The following is a 26,595-nucleotide window of genomic DNA, read 5'->3' as shown; positions in this document are numbered from 1 at the left end:
CTGAGGGTTACAGGAGGGTTTGTGGGAGGGGGGATGGGCTAAATGGGTAAGGGGCATTAAGGAATCTACTCCTGAAATCAATGTTTCACTATATGCTAACTAATTTGGATGTAAATTTTAAAAAATAAAAAATAAAATTAAAAAAAAAAAGTGAGGAAAACTTCAAAAAAAAAAATCCCTGGGCATCAGTAGATAAGAATAGCACAGTTCGATGACTTCTCAGTCATCTCCACATGACTCCTCTAGAAAAGGGAACGCAGAAAATTGGTAAGAGCTGGGTGTCCCAGGACAGAATCTTTGGAAGTGAAACCCTGATCCTTAGGTTGTTGTTGCCCTCAGGTACCCAAATATCAGCCAATCTAACTAGAAAGCTATCTGTTCCTCCCTGGGTCTTGCTGTTGTTCATAAACAAAGATGCTAAATTTTGAAGGACAATAGTAACATGTCATGCTCTTTTTCTCTTTGGCAACCAACAAATACCAGCTTTGTTCTAAGCAGGAGAAGCCCAATTTCTGAACAGAGCCAATTTATAAGTACCATTTTTTGGCCCTGCAAAATGAAGATAGTTCTAATTAGAGTGACAATTCATGGTCTTGGATGTTAGTAAATATCGTCCCATTGATAATATGTAATTTCAAAATTCACAAAGCTATTATTACGAATTTTACCATAAAACCATGTGAAACCAATGATCATCTCTGAACCTGCTATTATAGGAATTGGGATGTACAAAGTTTTATTTTTAAAAGGAGGGCTCTGTAGATACTTAGGTGGATTCTTTTTTTTAAAAAAAAAGTTTTTTGATGTTTATTTATTTTTGAGAGAGAGACACACACAGAGTGTGAGTGGGAGAGGATCAGAGACAGAGAGGGAGACACAGAATCCAAAGCAGGCTCCAGGCTCTGAGCTATCAGCACAGAGCCTGATGTGGGGCTCGAACTCACAAACAGTGAGATCAGACCTGAGCCGAGGTCAGATGCTCAACAGAATGAGCCACCCAGGCGCCCTGATTCTTTTTCACATAAAGGATTCACTGTGTGAAGGCTTAAACAAGGCCACCTTATGACCACTGGCTGTGACCCTTGTCCTAGTAACTAATTGCTCTTTCAGTAACAAAAAAGAAAAATTGAATTTCAATTTTAAAAATATCCTGGCCAATGTACTATTTAAATGTTAAAATATACGTTGATTACTTTCTCCCCAAATCATGACAATTACTATCATTTGGCATATTACATATCTGTAAGTATCTCAGGGAAGAATATTAAAACCTTAGAGTAGAATCACATCTTGTAAAAAGGATTTAACAGCAGGAGTAAGCTTGGGTTCTGACAGCTACTAGATAAATTTGGAAGCCAGGAAAGATAATCAAGATACTAAGACACACATTTTAATCAGTCACATTGGAGTAGTTGCCAGGTAATGGAGCTCATTAAAGGAGGTAGTGTATTCCATGTAGCTGTATTAAATATTCAAGAATCCCAGAGATTGGTGATATCATATGCTTCCAGTTTTCTGGGAAACCTTACCAGCTCAGCAGACTGGAAGCACCATCCAGAGTTCTTGTGCTTGCCTTATGCCAAGTTCTAGAGTCTTTAAATGAACCTGTAAAGATAAAGATACTGGAGTAGAACCAGTTTGCAGCATCAGTGAAGGGCAGGAGAGCGTTCTTGTTACTGCTTTCTTACCTCATTACCAAAAAAAGCATCCTACAAAATCAAAAGGAATCTCAGCAGACTGATACTGGAAAATTCAAATTACCATTTCCTTCATAGTCAGTAGTAATTCCCTGCTGAATGCAGATGAATTTATATGATTAGAAATATGGTTAATTCAAAACGCTGCATGCTTATACTTTGGAATAGTTGGTCCCGTGAGATGTGAAATCAGACATATTTGTTTACTTCAAAGAGAAACAAGAATTCTGATTACCTTTTAATAGGAAAAGAATGACTTGGTGAGAATATACATAAAAACATCCTTTTATCCCTGTTGCCTTAGTGATTAGGTTTTTAATACAGACTCACAGCTGAAAAAATAGTTTGTTCTATTGAGTAGCAGTTCCAAGAAAAGAGATGCTAGCTGGATACCCCAGCATCACGGGGTATCCATGAAAAGAGAAACCCTCTCCCTGGGGAACTGTTTACTTAGCATTTAGTGAAGGTCATAGAATGCCAGTATCTAAACCTTACTTTAAGTGGTCCTCTTGATTTTCAAATTGATAATACCTGTACATCTTGCTTGATAAAATATTTTTTTATTTGCCTGTAGGTTTTATGTTTGATCCTCTTAATGAGTCACTACAAATTCAGATGCGCCTTTTGTACTCACAGTGAATATAAGTGTGCTCCTTTCACTGATAATCAATAAGTAAGGATATTAAACCCTCTTGAAACTACAAAGTGTTTAGCACTGTATAACCTCCCTTCGTATTTACCCTTCGAATACTTCAAATGAGTATTAGAAGCACAGAAGTGCCCATTAACCGCAGACTTGTGTGGCATGACTTCCCTAATCATGGTTGTCTGTTTGTCATTAAGCTGGTGCTAGGAACTTGAATTTTGAGTAAATTTTATGGGGTGGGATCATAATTTATTTTAATTGCTGATGGATAATAATGGCTGAATAGCAATGGGTTGAAATCTACATAAGTGGTATTCAATTTCCTGGTGTTGATGCCACTCTGAATTTGAGTAAGGCATTATATATTCTGTAAAAGGTTGATAATATAACTAGTTTATGGCTTACCTTCTCAAAGTTAAAATGCATGTGAAGATAAAATGGAAAGAATTTAAGTCCTTAGAAAAGCGCAAATATCCAGATATAGAAATTTTACATTGTGAGCCAAATTATGAGCACACAGTCTCATTTGCTGCTTAGACAACAACAGCAGCAAAAACAACAAAAATAAACAAAAAACAAATGCTTGGCCAAAGAAAAGATCTAAAGATGTCCTGATAATGTTATATGAGTTTGTGGCCATCTCTTCAAGAACATTTGAAAAGGACATACATAAGCATAGAAAATCTGAGAATGGAATTCAGTAAAAGAATTTATTATTATTCAGGAAAAAATGCTAGGTTATTGCTTATCAAGTGTTTTTGCAACTGCATTCTTAGTAAGGCAATTTAAAATAACTTGATAATGAATAGAAAATTATAGAATTCCCAAATCAAATAGTGATAAATTACTTGGTACCTTCAAATGATACTTTTTTTGTTCTGCTCTAATTCAAACACATGATGACTTTCTAAGAATTTGTGCAGGTCATTTCTTTTTCTTTTTCTTTTTTTTTTTTAATTTTTTTTAATGTTTATTTATTTTTGAGAGACAGAGCACAAGTGGGGAAGGGGCAGAGAGAAAGGGAAACACAGAATCTGAAGCAGGCTCCAGGCTCCAAGCTGTCAGCACAGAGCCTGATGTGGGGCTTAAACTCATGAACCTTGAGATCATGACCTGAGCCGAAGTCAGACACTTCACCAACAGAGCCACCCAGGCGCCCCTGGGCAGGTCATTTCTTTTAGGATTTAGAAAATGATATCTGTTTTACTGCGCTTTATGTGTTACCAAAAATTAATAAATTTTAGGTTAAATCGTCATGCTAAATATTTAGAATGTTCTCTGACAGTTCATTGTTATTTATTTCTTGCAGGCTTGTATAGCATACGTGGATTTTATGATTTCTGTGGCCAGATTGATCCGTAAGGAGAAAGGACTGCCCATCGATGAAAACCAACTTTCTTTGGAAATGAAGAGAGTTATGGAATTGGAAAAAGAAATTGCCAATGTAAAACACATTTTCTTTAATACACTAAATTTTCACCACTCTTTTTTTCTTTTCTCCTCTCTATCATATTTTAAAGGTAAAATGTGCAACTTTGTAACCAACTGGTAAGAATGCATAGCTCAGTAATGAATCATTGACTTTATGAGGACCTTTGAAACTGTAGAATTTTGTAGTAAACTGGGTTCCTGATAGCCAGGAGGTATACTAAGTTTGGCAAATATTAAACTAGATACACTTAATTACTTATTATAAGTGGATTATACCAAAAGCCTATTTGCAGTCATTTGTTGAAATGTCCTTGAGATTCAGGGCACATGCGATTGCTATGTATAGTTTTCCTTTGCTTTATTTTAAAGTTTAAGGTGATCACAGAGATTGACTATCCTTTTGCTTAGAAATACTAGTCCCTGAATATGACCACATGACAGTGTGATGTTACTGAGTTCAGACCACCAGGTTGGCTCAAAGGGTCTGACAGGCAAGGTTTAGCAGCAAAGTCCACAGGGTGTTTTCCTGAGTTTCCTCTAGTTTCAGATGAACCCTTGGAGTCTGAATTGGCACTTTCTTTTTTTTTTTAATTTTTTTTTTTAATGTTTATTTATTTTTGAGACAGAGAGAGACAGAGCACGAACGGGGGAGGGTCAGAGAGAGAGGGAGACACAGAATCGGAAGCAGGCTCCAGGCTCTGGGCCGTCAGCCCAGAGCCCGACGCGGGGCTCGAACTCACGGACCGTGAGATCATGACCTGAGCTGAAGTCGGACGCTTAACGGACTGAGCCACCCAGGCGTGAATTGGCACTTTCTTGTCTGACTTTGCTCTGACAAGAGTCTGCAGTCTCAAGGAGTGAATTCTGTCTAAGCAGTATCAAGGTTATTGATTAAACACATGGTCAGGTTCAGTCTAGAATCTACAGACCTCTCTCTGACATTGCAAACAACAACCCGTGTTCCTAAATCCCCATGTGCTTGCCACTGCCCTCAGCATCTTGAAGACTAAAGATCTTTGAGGGCTATTTTAGCTTTCCTGGAGCTACATGCGACCAAAAATCTCCAATCAGAGCCAGACTTTGCTTGGAGCTGCAGCTGGATGAATGGCATTTGGATGGGTTACATGTGATTCTGTGCTGGACACAGAATGGTGAGAGGAGAATAGTTTATTGCACTGGGTTTTTACCACTTGGCCGTTCCCAGACCATGTCATCCTTTGATCAGCCTTAGCTCTGTGATAGTTGTATCTTACCTCAAAATTATTTGTGTCTTTGTTTTTCCTTCTCTCTTAAATTCAGGTTGGGGTGAGGTCTTAGTCTTGTTTGAATCACCTGTGTATCTCTAACAGAATCCGGCTATGTATTGCATTCAGGAGATGTTCAATAAATAATTTTTTAAGTAGTGAATAAATAAGTACCTAAAGGGGAAATTGGAGCCATTGTCACCGAGAAATAATTCCCATATTAAACTTCTACCTTTTGTCTCTCCTCACTTAAAATTGACTTTGCTAATTTCAACCACTAGTTGAGGAGTTGCTACTACGATTTTCTTTTTTGGTTGAGTGAAAAATAAATAAACAAGTAAATAAAACTGGATGCTGTTGAGTATAGTGTGTTAAACTAATTAGGTGGGATAGGAGTCACAAAAATAGAAGGTGCTGGCACTCTCCTCATATGACTGTGGTGTGCACTAGGAATTTTCTCTCTTACTGGCTTTAAATTCTTGCAGAAGTCATTATGGTTTTTGGTTTGTTTTTGTTTTTGTTTTTCCTGTCTGGATTTTACCTGGGACGCTGGATAGTGGCAGTGAGGAGGTGGGAGAGAGTATTTGAGAGCTGCATTGGAGAAGACTGTATTTGAGAAAGTTATCATATAAAACAACCACAGCAACAACTGAGCTGGCCATGACCCTTAAAAAGAAAGAGGCCTGTGGACACTGTCTGTGTGGTTCAGCAGTTGTCAAAGTATAAAAAGATTTTGAAGAATTTTATATTCGACATGGCAGCCAAATAGTGATGATTATTACTAAATATACTTAAAATCTCCTAAATTTCACTTCTCTTTTTGATATCAATTTATTTTAACCATTAAACAAGTATACAAAATAGAGCTTGAATTATGTTGTACCTATTCCATACTTCTTTTTCCTTCATATAGAGTTATATTTTTCTAAATCATTCTTAGTTCTAAAACAATGATCAAAAATTAAATCCATAGGCTACAACTAAATCTGAAGATCGGAATGATCCAATGCTTCTTTATAACAAAATGACATTAGCCCAGCTCCAAAATAACTTTTCACTAGAGATCAATGGGAAGGTAAGTACCAAGTTTTATGTGCTCTGTTATTGTGCCATTTCTAAAATTATAACATTGAAATATAGTTGGTTAAAATTCAGTGATTATTTACTTTTTGAAATAAATTGAATGTCAAAATGAATTTAGAGGACACCAACCATTTGACTTGATGACAAGACTGGGGGAAAAAAAAACATGTGAAATCATTGTATTATATTTAGTTAGAGTGAATTTCAAATTAAAATTCCTTTCAAGGCAGCTATGCAATGATATTAGACTATTGTAACAAAAAGTTTGGAAAACATTAAACTGGAAAATCCTTCTGAAATACAACTGTATAGCCATTGGACTTGGCCAGTCAAATAATAAAGCCACTAGATTTCTTTTTTAACTCTTAAAAATGATAATTTATTTATGGAACTTGCCATATTCTCATCAAGGCCATGTATCGAGATGTCCTGAGCAATAGTGGAGAAATAGAACACAAGAAATAAGAAGAAAAATCTGTCTCATAGATTCCATTTATAAACAGTTGTAATTCATTAGCCAGTACATAATAATCTCTTTTGGGGACTATGCATGTATCCTTGTGTATAAGTTCATACACATGATTGTGAAAAGTAGCAAGATCCATGGGAAAATCTACAAACCATCACATTCACTGATAGAATTCTCTTTGGCACTAATTACAGGAAAAAAAGGGAGGGGGGATACTTTGTAAAGGCATGACCTATTGTTAGGAATTTCTCACATGAAGCTGCTTAAAATAATAAGTGTTAAGGGTTTTAATAAGTATGTTTTGAAACAGTGGTCCGAACTACCAAACGAAATTAAGAAAAGTATATAGTACTACATACTTAGTGATCTTTATTTTTATGTACTTCCACATCTGTGTTTTTTTCTTATATCTACTGGTGGTTGAATAACCATTCAGAGAATAACAGATAAGATTTCATCTCTTAGCAGCTCCAAAGTGTAAAAATTGCATATGCCTATAGACCCAATATTGATAGTTTCAGATGTGTTGTTTGGCTTCATTGGACCATTTGTGTTGTATCTGTGACATTACTGTACCTCTCCTACAATAGTATGCTTTCATTTATAGCAGGATCTCCACTGAGATGTATCACTGTGTTTGAATGGATTGTTTAATATCCACCTTTAAAAGATAAACACTTTATACCCATTTAAATTTTTGCATAAATGTAGGAAGCTTTATTTTATAAAGCTAAATTTCTTTTTCATTTTTTTTTTAATGTGAGTTAGACCAAGAAGATGACATCGAGCTTAATTTCTAGCTGTATATTCTCTATGCTTAAGGGCTTTGCTTTTGCTCTTAAATGGTTGGTTGAATGCTGCTCTTTAAATAATCATGCTACAGAACTAATTTCTATTCAGGAACTGATTGAAACAATGGAGGAAAAATCCCACACAAATAAACTGGACATTGTGGTAATTCTATAGTGATGCAAATGACACCCTAACCATGTCTGACTCCATAAATAAATAAAACTGAATGTTTTATGCTTGCTTTTTTCCAGCCATTCAGCTGGTCAAATTTCACAAATGAAATCATGTCAACTGTGAATATTAATATTCCAAATGAAGAAGAGGTGGTTGTTTATGCTCCAGAATATTTAACCAAACTTAAGCTCACTCTTACCAAATATTCTGCCAGGTAGGTATGTCAGAGTGCCTATGTCCTCAAAATTTACATTTAATATCACTCTTTAGAAGCTTTGCAGCCTCATCTTTTCTGTTGCTGGGTGGTGGGTTTTTTTATACAGAGATCTTCAAAATTTAATGTCCTGGCGATTCATAATGGATCTTGTAAGCAGCCTCAGCCGAACCTACAAGGAGTCCAGAAATGCTTTCCGCAAGGTGAAGAAAAAATCTCTCTTTTCTTAAGACTTAACGCATAAAGAGATACATGGTTATGAAGGCTTGCCATGTGCTAGAATGTGGTGAACTTTGCCAAGAGTCAAAATGCCAAATGTTGGTTATTTTGCCCATATTTTGGCTCTGTTGCCTAGGAAAGCCAGCTTTCAAGGGCTTTGCCATCCCATGATTGTCTACTCTGGCAGCATGATTGAATTGCCCTGGAAGGAGGTGCATTTGGTTATTTGAGCAGTTCGTGAGAGAATACTGGCTTGGTTTTTTGTTGTGTTAAACATAACTGCAAGGGGATCTATCTGAATAAATTTCATTTTCAGGTGCCCGTAGCACACTAGACATACAGACAGGTGGACTACATTGATGTGGACAATCCACTGAGAGTACAGCTACCTGGAGACAACCTTAAGGCTTTTTACTAGGCTGTACCTGCATTATTTAAACAATCATCCTATTAGTGCTGTGGTGAGGGGAGAGGGCAGGAGGGATTGAAGAGGAAAAACTCTGGCAAACGTATTGATTGGTGTTATGGAAAGGAAACAGCTGTTTATTTGACATTTCTAGCATTTACCCTTTGAAAGAAAATGTAGACAAAGTTTTGAAATTAAAGCCTGCAAAAATGGTCTTTTGCTCGATTTCCCTTACCTCAGTTAATTCCCTCGTTAGTACTTAAATTTATTCACATACAGTTCTTCTAAGTACTGGAAATTCAGCTAAATTATTAAAAAACTGAAATGTGTTTTCTTGTATACCAGATACCTCCCTTGTTACATTAATTGAACATTACTTCGTGTTTACGTTTATGCAGTTGTAACTGTTACATATATTTTTTTGGTTTTTGTGGAAGGGGGGCCATTTTGTTGTTGTTTTCTAAAACTGTCTACAAGGGTATTCACCTGTAACGGCCCAAAGTTCCACTGGGATGTGCTGCCGAAAATATACCTTGTTTTCAGATTATTTGTAAGTAAATGCTCCAGTTGGATTACGTTTTTGTCTTGGGCAAGGACAACATGCCTTGTGAGGAGAAGCAGAATTTAGAGGACATAAAGAACAGAGTCCCTGTGAAATATGTGTTCTACCTTGCTCTGGCCCTCTTCTCGTGGTCAGATGTCATTTCCTTTCTCTCGCCCTTAGGCCCTTTATGGCACAACATCAGAAACAGCAACGTGGAGACGTTGTGCAAACTATGTCAATGGGAATATGGAAAATGCTGTGGGAAGGCTGTACGTGGAAGCTGCGTTCGCTGGAGAGAGTAAACATGTGGTAATGTTTTCAGCACAATACTCTTATCAGTTGATTGTTTCCATCAATGGGCAATTACAATAGTTCATAATTGGGCTAAAGTTTATTAATTGGCAGAGAATCTCTGTATCACAATTTGTGGTTATTTCTCAACCACTCTCCTCCTCCCTCTCCCAAAAGGTCTGCTTCTGTTTCTGATCTTAAAGTTGTCTAGTCCAAAACCAATCGTCCCCCTTCCCGAAACAATGTATTCAGAGTACCCACTCACTCACATGTTCTGTTGATACAGTTAATTGTAAATTCTCCTATTGGCAAGACTGACCAAGAATTAGTTTTCTGAAAAACTTTGAAAGTAAGGTTTTAGGGTTTATTTGAAATATCTAAAAAAGTACTCCATTTTTCATTGTTATTGAAATGAAGACCATGGAACTTAAAGGCTAAGTGAAAGAAACTATTAAAATGCTACTTTATGCTTAATTGAACTACTAACAGTGATGACAGCTACTATTTTATGTGTTTTTTTATGATAATGGAAACCATTATGTTCTTTTTTTTTTAATGTTTATTTTTGAGAGAAAGAGAGACAGAGCATGGGTGGGGGAGGGCAGAAAGAGAGGGAGACACAGAATCCGAGCTGTCAGCACAGAGCTCTACACAGGGCTCGAACTCACTAATGGTGAGATCATGACCTGAGCCAAAGTTAGATTGAGCCACCCAGGCGTCCTGAAGCCATTACATTCTAAAGATAATTTTTTCATTAATGCATATATAAGACCTATTTCACCATTAGGGTCAATAGTAGCAAGATTCCTTTGAAAACATAATTATCCACATGTATCCATTTGTTTAGGTCATGGTTTGTCTATAAATTTACATGCATTAACATATTATTGAGTCCTATAAAGGCAGCTCAAAGCCCTGTTTGTTAAAATTTGTGTTACAGAAAATTAATTCATGGCCTAAATTTGTCTTCTGTTCCTTTCATTTTAGGTTGAGGATTTGATTACACAGATCCGAGAGGTTTTTATCCAGACTTTAGATGACCTCACTTGGATGGATGCTGAGACGAAAAAGAAAGCTGAGGAAAAGGTAAAAAGAAACACAAAGCTAACTATTAGCTAACAATTGCTTTACAAGCAAAGATCAACTTGAAGTTCAGAAGAAAGAAGTTCAAGGATTGCATAAAATTAAGCAAGCTCCTTCAAGATGTCATGTTTCCAGGAACAGTTTTCGTGGATAAAGATTTGTTTCTATGATTTTTCACCTTTTATTATCTCTTTGCATCCAGCTCCTACTGTCCATGTTCAGTTCAAACCTTTGAAAGATCTCCAATTTTCCTTTTTTTTTTTTTTTAAGGAGTCTTCAGAAAACAAGGAAAAATCTTAGATGAACGAGTAAAGAACCGAAAGATACTATCAATGGTTCATACTTCTCCTCTTTTCATAAAGCTTATGCAAAAGGACTCTACTAAAGCCTAAAAAATATCCCTTAATGTTTAATGCAGATTTCCAGCTCAAGTTTTAGAAAACATGCCTTATTTAGACTTTTATATGGCCTAGGGAGAAAAGTGTACACTTCTGTAAGTGTAAGGTGATGCATTATTTGAGTATTACATGGTGATCTACAGTTAAAGGGATGTTGAAGGAGCCTTGTTATAGCTATTCTTATCTACCCCATTGTGCACCTGTTACTGGGACTTCTCATATCTTGCATAAGAACAAAGGTGTCAGGGCTTCTGGGTGGCTTAGTCGGTTAAGTGTCCGACTTTGGCTCAGGTCACGATCTCATGGTTCATGGGTTTAAGCCTGGCGTCAGGCTCTGCACTGACAGCTCAGAGCCTGGAACCTGCTTCAGATTCTGTGTCTCCCTCTGTCCTCCCCGACTCATGCTCTGTCTCTCTCAAAAAAATGAATAAATGTTAAAAAAAATTTTTGTAAAGAATAAAGGTGTCAGATGCCTAAGGAAATCTTAGGTTTAAACTTACTACGATCATTTGTCTTGATAACTATATAAAACTAGAAGGAATATGTCCAGTGGAAATTCTATATACTTTGGCAGCAAAATTCACATGCAACCTGATAATTCCTCTGTAGTTGGGATGGCAAGAAGAACAGACCATTCTTCAAACTGATACAGAAAGAGTTTATGAACCTACTATAATAAAAAACCAAGATACAGTCTAGTTCTTTCCAGGATTAAATCATGTGGAAGGACTATCTTTTTCAGTCTTCTCAAAGCTGGAGATAGGTTAGGTCTAGAATTTAGGCACCAAAGTATATCTGTCTTTTCATCACTGACTCAGAAATTCCTCAGAAATTCAGGCCGGCTCTGCTCCTTTCATGTTCTAGCTATCTTGACCTGGGTCTATTTGATGTAGCGCAGCTGGATTATGCTAGATCATCATTTCCCAAGGCAGTATCATAAGCCACTGAACCCACAAGTAGTTCCCTGAAGAAGACTCTCACGGTCAAAGAATTTAGGGAACATTTCCTGTAGGAAGACTTTCCTGATCCCACCCTAGACTAGGTTACATGCTTCTAGGAGATGATTTTAAGGACCATACCTAACACTCATTACATTGCCTGTCACTGAACTTTATGGTAAGCTCTCTGGGGGGAGAAAGTTTTTCCTAGCATTGTATTCTTAGCCCCTTACAAAGTACCTGACTCATCATAGATGCTTGAATATGTATTGAATGAGAAAATAGACAAATTAATTCCTTATGCTTACAATTGGACACTTACAATTACCGAATTTTAAGCTGCAGTAAAGAAGCCTGCTTAATGTTTTTGTCACAGTATTTACCCAAAGTATTTGACAATAAATCCTTTTTATGTAGACCTAATTCTGTAGAGTTTGTGTCCCTTAGGACACTCTTTGGGGAAGTGTCTTCTAGAAAATAAAAAACCTCTGAGAAGGGGCTGATGGTAATGGGCAGTGGTGTGGAAACCTACAAGAAAATGGGCTTGGCCTAAAACAGACTTACACATATCCTGTCTGATCCACTGCGGAACTCCTGTGCTTATGAAACAGATTTGTAGCGTAATTAAATTACTTTTTTAGGTTTTTATTTATTTATGTTGAAAGAGAGAGAAAGTGAGCAGGGGAGGGGCAGAAAGAGGGAGAGAGAGGATCCCAAGCAGGCTCCACACCATCAGCACAGAACCCGAAGCGGGGCTCAAACTCACAAACTGTGAGATCATGACCTGAGCCGAAACCAAGAGTCGGACGTTCAACTGACTGAGCCACCCAGGCGCCCTGCATAATTAAAATATTTAAGAGCAATGTAATATGATAGAATCAAAAGTCAAATATCTTTGAAAAAATGAGAGAAATAAAAAATGGAAAGATATTGCAATAGTAAACTAGTAATAAAATAATAAAAAAATAAGTAAACAATTTTAAAATAATAAAAATAAAAATTAGCAAGGGTAGTAAGCAAGTGGTAAACATGAGCTAGTACAACAAGGCAAGTCCTGTCTTCTACTCATTTAAATAATGCCATTCATTTAACTGTGGGAAGATATGTACACTGGCCTTGGAGACCAAAAGAGAACATATAAACTCCAGGATTCCATACTCAGAACATTAGCACTAAACTTATAAGCCCATATCTGTTTTCTCAGCCAAATCAGTGAAATGGAAAGACAATTATAAGCTGGTAGAATGGAAGCACTATTACTTACCCCTCCTAAGAAATGGAAGAAAAAAGCCTTTCAGAGAAAAATTTCATAGAAGTACAATACATGAGGAACAATGACTTGTCAGTTTTCATTTTGGTTTTCTTGGGAAAGCTGGAGCCTATAAGAATAGGGTATTAGAAGCTAAATTTCAGAACCAGTTTTTGTTTATTTTCAACCCCAGGGAGAAGCCATTGCAAAGATCTCTATTTAAGTGTTGTCAGATACTATTTTTGTAAACAGTATGGAGCAGGTTATTCAATTGGCAGTCATGGGCAAATTATAATGTTTGCATTTAAAAATATATATATAATGTTTGCATTTGAAAGCTATAGAATTATCCTTATATTCAATATTTTAATTTTCATAGGCCTTAGCAATTAAAGAAAGAATTGGCTATCCTGATGACATTATTTCAAATGACAACAAACTGAATAATGAATACCTCGAGGTAAGTCTCTATGCAGACTGTGCTAATGATACCTGGGGCTGGTGATGATGTCATTTGCAGCTGTGGGGTGCCCGAAATGATGTGAAGTAGCCTAAGGCCAAAGGTCTTGTTATATAAAAGCCTTTTCCACCGAAGCCAGAACTTGTGTTTTAGTTTTAGCCTTTTGTTTCATTGGCCTGGTTCATATTTGGTTTTTGTGATCTTGGTCTCCATATATTCCATTGAACAGTACTGGAAAAATCTGGTGTCCTTTAAAGAGCATCAAGGGGTAGACATCAAAGTGATGAACAACAGGCCGCACTCAGGCTCCTTATCTCCTCTGGTCCAGGCCTGGAAAGTCACGTCTTCAGTTCCCCTTCACTTTCCTATTATTCCTCCACTGGATAAAAACCAGGTTGTGCCTCTGTATTCAAAAAAAAATAAAACAAAACAAAAACCTACCATTTGAAAACCAGAATCGGTTTTATTCCCCTCTGGTAATGTAACAATGAAAAGAGAACAGAATTGATCCAAGTCACTACACTATTGATTTAAGACCCAGCTGAGGATCCTGTTGCTAATCTTGTGGTCCCCGCAACTCCTTGAGACCCTGGTGACAACAAGGTGATCCTTGCCCAGAAGTGGGGATGTCAGTGATTCCTAATCCATTGATTACCAGTCTAACATGGGAGTTTGCAAGCCACAGTGTCCTCTTCTCTCTTTACATTTGTAGAAAAGCTTGACTATTTCTTGTAAATGAGCTGGCTGCAGCATCTGAGTCCTGGGGGCCTTTGTGGCAGGAGTCTGATGGCTAAGAACATAGACCCACAGGGAATTTCTTGGGTTCAAATCCCAGCTCCACCATTCACTAACTTGGGCAAGTGACTTAATTGCCTTGGTTTCCTCAGCTTTAAAATGGCAATAACAACCCATCTTCATAAGATTATTATAAGGATTAAAAACATGTAATATATAAAGTGCTGAGAACAGTGCCTGGTACATTGTAGGTGCTAAAATGGAATGTGCTCTTATCTGTCATGTAAGGGTTACTATCAATATAGGAAAGCTTGTCTGACACTCGGTTCATTCGATTAGTTACAGAAGAATAAAGTAGCGATTTAGTTAGAGCGACAGTGACCTATTATATAGAACTAGGCTAAATGGAATTAAATCCTTCTTTGGTAAGTTTTAATGCTCTCCGTTAACTTTATTAACTAATACAATTTAAGAAAATGTCCCCTATGGTTTTTTAGCAGAAATTTTGACTATTTTTCCCAAAACCTTTTATGTAATATAGTTGAACTACAAGGAAGATGAATACTTTGAGAACATAATTCAAAACTTGAAGTTTGGCCAGAATAAACAACTAAAGAAGCTCCGAGAAAAGGTGGACAAGGATGAGTATGTATATTCCAGTTTCCTATATGTTCATTCAGAAAAGGGGCTTTTCCCCTCTCATTGTTGGGTTAAGAAAAAGAACCTGACTCAATGTTAATGTTAAAAAAGTACCATATTCTCCTTCAATGGAGTGAATACCTCTACGAGCATCCAAGAATATCATACTAAAGGTGGGTCAAAGATTTAAGCAAAATTAAAATTTGTTTTATTATGGTGGCCTCAGGCTACCTCATTTCTTTGGTTTCCTCTCATATTATTACCTCTTTCCTCTACTTTGTGGACAAGTTTCTCAAGAACACCTTGACCTAGGTAACCCAGAGCTCCTGCCAGTTTTCTCTGAGGCCACACTTGTGGAACTCGGAATTATCTCCTGCCCACAGCCCCACCTGTTTTCTATGGGTCAGTCATCCCACAACTCCATCCCCTTCTAGACTGCTCTGTGTGACACGCCCCTGAAACTTGTGGCAGCCGAATAAGAGATAACGGGAGTTGCCTTCAAATGCTCTTAATCCCTGCTTATCAGTGGCATTGGTGCTTATGTTAACATCAGCTTAGTGTTTATTTTTCAACTAAATGGGTGTGTCTAACTCAGTATGTCTAACATATTAACATGCATCAACTTGTGTGTTTGTGCACATAGAGCCCTAGAGCTGCTTATGTTGACTTTTTCTTGCTGGGCTCTTAACTTCTAGAGAACAGGGGCTATTCGTTTTGACTGCTCAGCAGCATGCTGAACACATGGAAGGTTTTCAGTTAAAACTGAGTTAAAGAGTGAGTGAGCGAATAAAAAAGAAATGTACTAACTTCATCCATGTGGTAGCCGACAAAATAACATGACAGTGAGGTGCTTGGTTTATTATTCATGTATTCATTTATTCTTTCATTTATTCATTTACTAAACTAATATTGTAGAACACTGACTAAGTCCAGGTGTCATTGGGAACTGGGAGAATCACAAGTGAACTTCGATTATATTATATTATATTATATTATATTATATTATATTATATTATATTACATTACAACAGCAGAAGGTAAGAAAGACATATATAATAAACTCTACCACTAGGAGGGAAATGTGCCAGGAAGTGTACAAAGTGATGTGAGACTGTTTGATGACAGGCTGTTCTGTTCTCAGTTAACTAAGTACAGGTTGGACAAAATTCCTAAGTGAAAATGCCAATACGTTCAATCTCTGTACACCATTTTGAACCTGTCAGGTGCCATGAAAGAGAGATTGATTTCCTTTGCTGACCTCTGGGTTTATACTGCAGTAAATGTATTGTCTGGTGCTAAAAACAGGGCTGCAAATGTCAGAGAACGTTTAGTGTCCTAGCTGGCAAAGAAGGAAGAAGAGTGGGTGCATATGGTTTGTGTTGTAATTGGTTGTGAAACCCTATTTCAAGAAACCCACAAAAAAGTCATCAAAAAGAATATTCAGTGGGTAAACTTATAAACTGAGAAGTTTCTTGTAAGTCTGAATTTTTTTCTTTAAGATGCATATACTTACATTTAATAATTGTTAGTACTGTGTGAAATATCTACAAATATCTACAAATATTGTCAAATAGTGTTTCTGAAAATAGCTAATATAACCTGCATCCATATGACACCAGAAGACTTTTTCATAATTTTAAAAATAGTTGTTGAGTTATGGCTTCATGTTTTCTTTTGAACTTAATGTAGTCCAAAGTACAATTATTTCGTAATATAGTTTGCATTTTTCATTCCCTTTCATCATATATGTTGCTTTTCTCTTGAGTCCTTTTCCCTTACAATAATCACAATGAAAGCTGTGTACACTGTTTTAATGAATGTTTGCTCAGTAGCACGCATAGGTCAACAGAACATTTTGGGTCCTTCCCATGAGCTTCTGATAGTCATCATAAGTGCAATATGGCTTCTAAGGTCTTCTCTGCCATGTCAGACTAGTTTCTTTTCCTTTCTCTTCTTCTGCCTGTGTACTGAGTCCGAGGGTTCTAAATTCTGGCTGTACAGGAGAGTCTCCTGGGGAGCCCTAGAAATAGTACTGAGGCCCCAATCTCACTACCCTTGCCTGTGATGTACTTGCCTGTGGGTGGGGACCCAGGTATTGGATTCTTTTTAAGTACTACTCCCCAACTTCAAGTGAGAACCTCTGAGTTAGTGTTAGTTCCTTTTGGTTAATGATACTCTTCGTATTTAGTTTTGTGTCATTTTCTTTTTACAGGGTGATGCTTTTAATTTGGCAGTTTAGGTTTAAAATTTATTTTTTGTTTTCCAAAATATTGGAAGCACCTTTGACAGTGATCACATCAAACCATTAGGACTGTGGGATACAATGTCATGACAGTTCCTTATATTTTTTTGAGGTTTCTTGGAGTGAAAGTTTCAGACCTATTTTGTAATTGTGTAGTAGTAATAAAGTCACTATGTTCTCCTTCCTTTTTTATGTATACCAAATTCAAATCCTCACTGTGTGTGTTCAGGCAGACACATCTACTGCTTCTGCTTTGTTCACATAGTTTGTAGTTACCTCTCAGAGAACTACATTTTCAGATGCTCAAGTCCTCACTCCTAAGGTCTTGCAGGAGAAATGGGTGCCCATGCCCACAATTGATGGGACAGGGATGGGAAAAACTATGGATTATGTAGGGTTTATATTGTAGGGTATTGTAGATGCATTATATTTTCAAGACAACAATCAATTTTAATTAATTCAGTCAATTAACCAAGTAATAAGCTTCTGGACCTGTGTTTGTTTGTTTGTTTGTTTGTTTGTTTGTTTTTCCCCTCACTGGGCAAACTCCTATGCTTCTTGGCATCTTCTACCATCATTATGACCACTGAATATTTGTACCTGGCCCAGATTTGTTTTCAACCCACATGTCTAGCTACCCATGAAACATCTCTACATAGGTGGTCCACAGACCCTACAAACACAGAATTTTCCATTTGGGACAAAATTTGATCATCTTTCTCCCCATATCCTCATATTGCCCTATATTTTCCAGCAACTTTCATCTTATTGTTATCAAGACAGAAATCAGGGACTCACCATTCTAGACTGATCTCTTTCTCTCATCTCTGACATCTATAGTAATATCTACTCCAGATCCCCATTCAAAACCAAAAGTTTACATCTACCAGCTGCTAATTAAAGATTATATAGGTATTTCTAGGGGATCTCCATCTTACTATCTCCATGGTCACTGAGTAAATTCAGGCATGTCTCATTGTTCACCAAAGTTATTACTAATTTTTTCCTAATTTTATCACCAATCATCTTACTTTCCTTCAGCTCATTCTCCTTACTAATACCCTAGAGATTTTTTAAAGACACAGAATGAGTTGTGTTATTTCCTGATGAAAACCTTTCAATATATCCCTGTTGCCTATCTCATGGTACAAGGCTCTGCATTCCTCCCATTAGCTCTCCAGAATTCCTTTAGATTCACCCTGCCCACCCTCCCAGCATTGCCCAAACCTCCAGCTATAGGAATAACTCTAGGTCATTCTTCCATTTTTTCTTCCTCCTTATCCCTTACCGTGGATCACCCTTTCTGTCCTTGTTCATCTAACAGAAGCCTATATATTGTTGGACTCAACTAGAACATTACTTCCTTATTCATAGCACCCCACTGCATTTTTCTCTTCACCTTGTGCCTGCCCTAGTCCTTGTTGAAAGCAGAAACCAGATGTTTGTGTCACCAGAGCCTGAACACTGATGAACAGAATGTAGACCCTTCCTCAATGTTTCTGGGGTTAATAAATGATACAATAGTGGTTTGTGATCATGCTGATGAAGTGAACTCAACTGCCAAGGTAGAGAGTGTCACATCCAAGCGTTTCACCATCATGGTCAGTGAAGTTATATAACAGCTCTCCGCTGCTCTCTCTGTTTAACAGATTCAAAACATTGAGAAAGTCCTGGAAGTCTGTATGTGATCTACCTGATTTAATCATTTCACTAAAAGAGCCTTCTGCCCATTTGAGCAGGCAGCTACTGCAAAGGACAGGGATTTAAATTTGAAAAGCTTGGTTCATGGGGTTTCTGAGTGCCTAGTGTTTCCAAAATTATCCCAAACATTGTGTTCTCTGGGTCTTTGGTACCAGTTTGTAAAGAATTTCAAATATGTCATATTATCAGATAGTAAGAGTGATAAACTTAGAATGTAATATCCTTTGGCAAAATTACTTAGATATATATCTGTAATGATCTTATTTCCAGTAACATGATTATTCACTTAGAGTCAATAGAACATAAACCTCTAAAGAGAAAGAAAAATGTACAAGAATAACAACAGAAAACATTCCTTTTCTTGTGTTTTAGATTTGATGTTATTTTGTTAGTTTCTCAGGACACAACTTCCTGTGATATAACTGTGATGTGGCCCTGTTTGTAAATCATGACCACTGAGCCACGGCGTTACTTATCAAAAACTACAAAGATTCATTTCATTGCTTCATCTTTCCTGCTGTTGTGTTTCAAAATAAAAACACAGGTATATTGACAAGAGCCAGTTCAATAAACATTTTATTGAGCAGCTGCAACGTGCAAATCATTGTGCTAAATAAACACTGTAAAGGATATAGATGAATAAAATGTGGCCCTGGACCCAGGAGCTCACAATCTAAAGAAAGAAGCAAGTAAGTAACAGTTAAATCTGATAAAAGGCAGAGTTTGCTTGGTTCTGTTACAAGTGCTAGAACAGCACTTTTTTAAAACCACCATTAAACCTTTACTTATTAGTAGAACATTCTCTAGAAGCAACATGTCAGCATTTAAATTAATATTGACATGAACAGAAGATTCACTAGAAACAAAACAGAACAAAATGGTTGGTTCATCTGTCTTCCCTGTCATTGCTTCAAGCCTGCTGTTTTTTCTAATCTGGGCTCATTGGATGGTGGCAATCCCTGGCAGCCAGCAGCTGTGGCTCTGTGTGTTTTTTCCTGAAAGGCCAACACCACCAAAAACAGCAGGGACGTTAGTACCCTGTGAAGTGACACCATGGATTTGACACTGCAACGAGTCACTCTCTTTCAGTGTCCCAGTTCTGTCACTTACTACCTGGCCCTTTAAAAGGCATGTAGTTTTCTTATTTATAAAATGAGCAGGTTGATTTAGACTGTATAACATCTTTAAGATTCCAGCATTCAAATTCTGTGGGCCTAACTGTGAAGTTTTGATAAGAGCCAAGAAGTTTTCCTCCTTGGCTTCTACACATCAGGTGACTCAAGAGAAAAAGAACATGCTCTCCAGAGAGGTAGGGAAGTAGCTCACTTCTTTCTAAAATAACCCTTCTATTTTTCCCCTTCACTGATATTTCTAGAGCCAGTCTTCTTTCTAATGAAGTCCTATATCAGTGAGCTTGGTTATCAAAAGAAAAATAGTATGCAGGGCTATTATATTATATATCATATAATATATCCACTAATATATAATATAATATAATATAATATAATATAATATAATATAATATAATGTGGGTAAATGAGACGGTATAGAGGTGGTGTTGGTAGGAACTGTCCAGGGTGTGTGTGCGGAGTGCTGGAGACTTGAGACGCAAATGAGTCTCCATGAGCATAGATGTATGGGGAGGATTTACAAAAAAGATTATTTGGCTCATCAAGCACTACTGAGCCAGGAACATGGAATAACAGATAGACTAAATTTGGACAAATCATTCTGGTTCCCACATACTGCCATGGAATTCTTGTGTTCTACATTTGTTGTAAGAGTTGAAAATTTGAGATTTCCATCTTTTAGGCTCCCATTAAACTGCCAGGCTTTGTGGTTTTCCGCTGTGTTTTGGAGGCTATAAGCAAAACATATTTGATCAGTAAAAACATTTCTGCTTTTTTAAAATTAAGTTTTTATTGCAATTCCTGGTATGATTAACATACAGCATTAGATTAGTGATTCAACAATTCTATACATTACTCAGTGCTCTTCATGATAAGGATAAAAACATTTCTGCTTTTTAATTAGCACCCAAGGAAGGCTTTGGGTTTTTTTTGTGTGTTTGTTTGGTTTTGGTTTTTGGCTTTTTTAGAGGGGATGGGAAGTAGAGAAGGGAATTAAATGGTTTAAAGGTTGAAGTTTTAAACTAAGAGAATTTTGCAAAAGAATTCTAGAACTTTTACACTAGTGTACCATCTTTTTATTTTTTTTTTAATTTTTTTAACGTTTATTTATTATTGAGAGAGTGTGAGCAGGAGAGGGGCAGAGGGAGACACAGAATCTGAAACAGGCTCCAGGCTCCAAGCTGTCAGCACAGAGCCTGACACGGGGCTCGAACTCACAAACCGCAAGAACATGACCTGAACCGAAGCCGGAGGCTTAACCAACTGAGCCACCCAGGTGCCCCTACTAGTGTACCATCTTGAGGGGATGATATTTCAGTTGGTGCATAGCTCTTGGTGGCCATGGCTCTCTATAGCCTGCATAGGAGTGCCTCACCTAGGCCTAGTGCCTTCCCCCTTCCCAGAGTCCAAGGAGGGGAGTCATCTCTCTTGGAGGTTGGAGGACTCATTCATATGCCAAGGCCCAAATACATATTGAGCACCTATCATGTTCCCTAAGTCTTAGAGATACAATTAAGAACAAAGCATAAAATAAACAAGTGAGACAGTATTAAACTAAAAAGCTTCTGCACAGCAAAGGAAATGACCAACAGAATAAAAAAGCAATGTATGAAGTGGGAGAAAACGTTGGTTAAATCATATTTCTGATAAGGTGATAATCTACAAGATATATAAGAGACCTCTAAAACTCAGTAACAAAAAAAGTAATAAGCCAATTTAAAAATGGGTTAAGGGCTTGAATAGACATTTCTCCAAAGAAGACTACAAATGGCTGACAGACACGTGAAAAGATGCTCAGCGTTAGTAATCGTCAGGGAAATGCAAGTCAAAAACCACAATGAGATAACACATCACTGCTGTCAGGATGACTGTTATAAAAAAAGAGAGAGAGAGAGAGAGAAGTATTGGTAAAGGATGTGGATAAATTGGAGAGCTTGCACACCATTGGTGGGAATGCAAAATGGTGCAGCTGCTATGGAAAACAGTATGGCAGTTCCTCAAAAAATTAGAAATAGAACTACCATATGACCCAGGAAACCCATTTCTAAATATATTCCAAAGAGTTGAAATCGATATCTTCAGGGAATATTTGCACTCCCTTGTTCATTGCAGCACCATTCAGAACAGATAGATGTGGAAACAACCTGTTTCCACTGACCAATAAATGGATAAAGAAAATGTGGTACATATATACAATGGAATACATTCAGCTTTTAAAGGGTAGGAGATTCTGCAATATACAACATGGATGAACATGAAAACATTATGCTAAGTGAAATAAGCCAGATAGAGAAAGACAAATACTGCATGATTCCACTTATGCGAGTTTTTCTAAAATAGTCAAATTCATAAAACCAAAGAATGGAATTGTGATTACCAGGGGCTGGAGGAGAGGAGTAGATGGGGAGTTATTAGTCAAAAGACGTAAAGTTTAAATTAAGCAAGATCAATAACCTCTAGAGATCTTCTGTGCAACTTTGTACACACAGTTTTCAGTGCGTTACAGTGTATTAAGAGGATATAGCTTCTGGCAGATGTTCTTACTATAATTAAAAAAAAGAACTATCATTGATTCCATGGAGTTACTGTCTAATGAGATTGACAATAGACATAATGTAAGTATGTTATTGCTAAGGGTTATATAGGATAGAAGAAGTTTCAGTTCTTGAGAGATCCCAAGATTATTCTAAATCAGGAAAAAAGTCATCAAAAGAAAATTCTGACAGAACTGATTCACCCACCCATATATTTTCCAATTTGGGAATTTCTCTGAATTTGGCACATCACACAAATGAAGGGGCACACATTTGTGCGTATACACATAGAAACTTATCAAAGACTAAAAAGAATGTGCCTTGTTGCCAAACTTAGAACGACATGCCACCAACTGATGACTCCTAGGAAGAAAATCACATCAGTGATTTCTGTTGCATTTTGTTGAAGAAGTGGATTCTCCCAATTTCAGGTCACAATGGGTGTCTTGGTTCTCACCTCTCAGGTAATCAGAGTACTTCAGTTATGTTAACAACTCTTCTGCAACATCAATGAATAGTTTAAAGAGGCTCTTTTATCCTGCTGTGCTTTTATCTTTGGGTAAAAACATTGCACTTTATGGAACAGTGGAAAGAATTTGCAGTCAGGGAGGGACGGTGGGACAGTGGAAAGTGGGACTTAGACAGAATGGGCAGCCCTGAGTTAAGGTTCTTGTTCTGCCACTTACTGTGTAAACTTAGACAACCTCCATAATATGAGTATCAGTGATTCCTTTATAAACTGAGGAAAATAACACCTACTTTTGCCTTATGGGGTTGTTGTGTTATATATTGTATATGTGCCTGTCGTATAACTTAGGTGCTTATTAAATAGTAGCTGTTTTTGTTATAGTCTGATCACGATCGGTCTTCTAAAATGACTTCGTTGTAGTGTAGAGGCCAGCATCCTAAAGTGTATTAGGGTAAGGGGGAGACCTAAGTATGAAACAATTTTAAAAGGAGCACTTTCTAAGGGGCAGTCCCAAATGGCAGCCTGGGAAGATCCTGAACTCACCTCATTCCATGGACTGAATCTATAGCTACATATGGAACAATTATTCCCTCTGATAAAGACCTGAAAACTAGCTGAACAGCTTCTTCATGACAAACAGTAAAAGGGCTAAATTGAGATGGGTGGGAGAGGCAGTTTGGTGGCCTTGCCAAAAACACTATCCCTGGTGCAGTGACCCACAACTGGGAAGGGGGGATTTCACAAATCCAGAGCTTCTTTCTGAGGACTGAGGTGTTTGTTCCCCACATCACACCAACCTGTGGGACCTGCAATGGAGACATGTGAAAACCAGTGGGACTCAAATCCAAGAGACCCAAAAGGACAGAGAGAACTGAGATAATTATCTTAAAGGGCTTGCATGCAGCCTCCAGTCACTCCAGGGACCAGCACAAAAGCAGCAGTTTGAAAAGGGCCTAGGTTATATGTGAAGGAGATTTATTTGCTAATCCTAACTCATCTGCCGAAAGGGCATGGGCCTGTTGGGACTCCATGGGGAGAGAGGAATGGGTGGACACCAACTTTGCTCTCTCTCTCGCTCTCTCTCTCTCTACCTTGATAACATAGGTAGGAGTGCCTCAGCTCTGTGCTATTCTGCTGCCTTGCTGAAGTGAACGAGCATATGCAGGACACACAGGGGATGCTCCTTAATTACCTGGCTCTGGTGGCCAGGGGGCTTGTGTTAAGAGGCCACCAGATCCCAAGGACTGTAACAATCTGAGAGATAGTTTTTGGCAGGCAACCACCCCCAGAGTACTACACAGACTGTAGACTAAAACATACCTCCAGTATTTCTGTGTGAAAGCCCTATTTATTTGTCCAGGAGCTTCAGTCTGAGGGGCAGACTTCAGGTGTGCTACAGATCTAGAGGCTATGGAGGTGCTCTCAGGAAATGTAGGCTGGGGATACCATCTTTGCGTGTCACTACACCTCCCCAGTACCTCCCAAAAAGGAGCTTATACACTCTTCAGAAGCCCCAATTTTTATAACTATACACCAGGGACACCTGCAGATCAAGTGGTCTGGAGGCCAGCAGGGTTTACAATTGCAGTCCCTCAAAACTATGTATTTGCGTACTTTAGAAACTGCTGTCTCAGGGGCTTCCAATCAACCTCAAACTGGGTGCTAAATGAGATTCCTCCCTTTGGAACACTGACAAGTCTTGCCACACCCTCAACAACTGGGATCTATGAAGAATGAATCAGGTTGCTTTGATACCTACAAAGGTTGAGAGACAGCAAAGACCTAGGGCAAGGTTGAGAGATAAGTTTCCTACACAAGGGCACTCCTTCAATACTTCGAAAGGTAGTTGTTTTGCCTAGTACATAGAAACAAGTGAAAAGAGTCAAGCAAAATGAGAAAGCAGACAAATATGTTCCCAATGAAAGAGCATTAAAACCATATATTCCATATTACCAAATCAATCTATAGGTTTAATGCTATCTCTATCAAAATTCCAGTAGCATTTTTCACAGAAAAAGAACAAACAATCCTAAAATTTGTATTGAAACACAAGACATCCCAAATAGCCAAAGCAATATTGAGAGAGAAGATAAAAGCTGGAGACTTTATAGATACAGATATAGATATAGATATAGATATATAGATATAGATATGTGTGTGTGTATCCTACAACTCATCAGCAAAAAAAAAAAAAAAAGAAAAAACAGTCCAATTAAAAAATGAGCAGAGGATCTCAATAATCATTTTTCCAAAGAAGACACAAAAGATGACTAAGAGGCACATGATATGATGCTCAATGTTACTAACCAGGGAAATGCAAAGCAATCACAATGAGATATCACCTCACAATGTTAGAATGTTTATTACCAAAAAGAAAAAAATGGCAAGTTTAGCAGGGGACCTGTTGTACACTATTGGTGGGAATATAAATTGGTGCAGCCATGATGGAAAACAGTATGGAGTTTCCTAAAGATACAAATAGAAGTATACCATATGACCCAGCAATTCCACTTCCTGGTATTTATTTGAAGAAAATAATAACACTAATTTAGAAAGATATATGCACCCTTATATTTATTGCAGCATTATTTACAATAGCCAAGATGTGGGAACAACCTAAGTGTTCATTGATGAGTGAATAGATAGAAGATGCAGTATGTATGTATGCATGTGTGTGTGTGTGTACGTGTGTGTATATTTATGCATATACATCATATACACATACATGCACACACACACGGGAATACTATTCAGCCATAAAAAGGGTGAAATATTGCCATTTGTGACAACATGGATGGAATTTGATGGTAAATGCTAAGAGAAACGAGGCAGAGAAAAACAAATACTGTATGATTTCCCTTATATGTGATATCTAGAAAACAAATGAAAAAACAAAACTCATAGATACATAGAACAGAATGGTGATTGTCAGGGCAGAGGATGGTTTGGGGCTGGGTGATATATATAAAGGGGATCAAGAGATGCAGACTTCTAGGTATAAAATAATTGTGGGGATGTAATGTATATAACATGGTGATTACAGTCAATAATATGTAGTGCATACTTGAAAGCTGCCAAAAGAGAAAACAAAAACATGTTTTTCATAACTTTGTATTGTGACAGATGGCAATTAGATTCATTGTGATGATCATTTTGCAGTGTATACAAATATCAAAGCATTATATTGTACACCGGAAACTAATATGTTATATGTTAATTATACCTCAATAAAAAATTAAGTTTTCTGATTCATGAAAGTGGCATATCTCTTCTAGGTTTTTAAGTCCTCTTTAATTTCTTTCAGTAGTGTTTTGGAGTTTTCAACGTACACATCTTGCCCTTCTTTTGTTAAATTTGTGCCTAAATGTTTTATTGTTCTTAGTAGTATTGTAGATGGCATTGTTTTCTTAATTCATTTTGGATTGACATTGCCAGTGTATGTAAATAAAACTGAGTTTTGTATATTGAAGATAAGTAAATAAAAATGAGCACTTTCATTTTTAAAGAGTTTAGCAAGGAAATGGCATTCATCCTTGTACTGAAATGTGCTATATAATACAGATCGACAGCTCAGAAGTAGAGGATTTGGATGGAAGATGAGAGGGTCCTCTTTCTCCGTAGTTTACATATCCGTGTCCCTGTTGTATTGCTTAGTTTTTAAGTACATTCGAAGGTCAGAAAAGCATGCTGTGCCTTAGTTTCTACACCTGAAAACTGGACGTGTCATCTATCTTGTATGATTGGTTTGGCTGAATGAAGGTCTATAGGTCTATAGGAAACTCTGAAGTCTTGATGAAAGAATATTAA

The 26,595-nt window shown here is 37.4% G+C and overlaps 1 protein-coding gene across 6 annotated transcripts in view; it reads left to right on the top strand.

Moving 5' to 3' along the window:
* MME (membrane metalloendopeptidase) overlaps nt 1-26,595 on the top strand; it is a 109,382-nt gene that overhangs the window by 55,317 nt on the left and 27,470 nt on the right. For all 6 annotated transcript variants that reach the window (XM_007086282.3, XM_015539321.2, XM_042999229.1 and 3 more), the window contains exons 9-16: nt 3,653-3,787; nt 5,992-6,093; nt 7,614-7,750; nt 7,860-7,953; nt 9,100-9,228; nt 10,198-10,296; nt 13,258-13,338; nt 14,615-14,718. In XM_007086282.3, coding sequence (XP_007086344.2) covers nt 3,653-3,787; nt 5,992-6,093; nt 7,614-7,750; nt 7,860-7,953; nt 9,100-9,228; nt 10,198-10,296; nt 13,258-13,338; nt 14,615-14,718 — 881 coding nt within the window. The remainder of the gene's footprint in view (nt 1-3,652; nt 3,788-5,991; nt 6,094-7,613; nt 7,751-7,859; nt 7,954-9,099; nt 9,229-10,197; nt 10,297-13,257; nt 13,339-14,614; nt 14,719-26,595) is intronic.

Source organism: Panthera tigris, chromosome C2, assembly GCF_018350195.1.
Source record: "Panthera tigris isolate Pti1 chromosome C2, P.tigris_Pti1_mat1.1, whole genome shotgun sequence".
Classification (NCBI taxonomy): domain Eukaryota; kingdom Metazoa; phylum Chordata; class Mammalia; order Carnivora; family Felidae; genus Panthera; species Panthera tigris.
The sequence above is the reverse complement of the archived record's forward strand: the minus strand, read 5'-3'. Positions and strand labels throughout refer to the sequence as shown.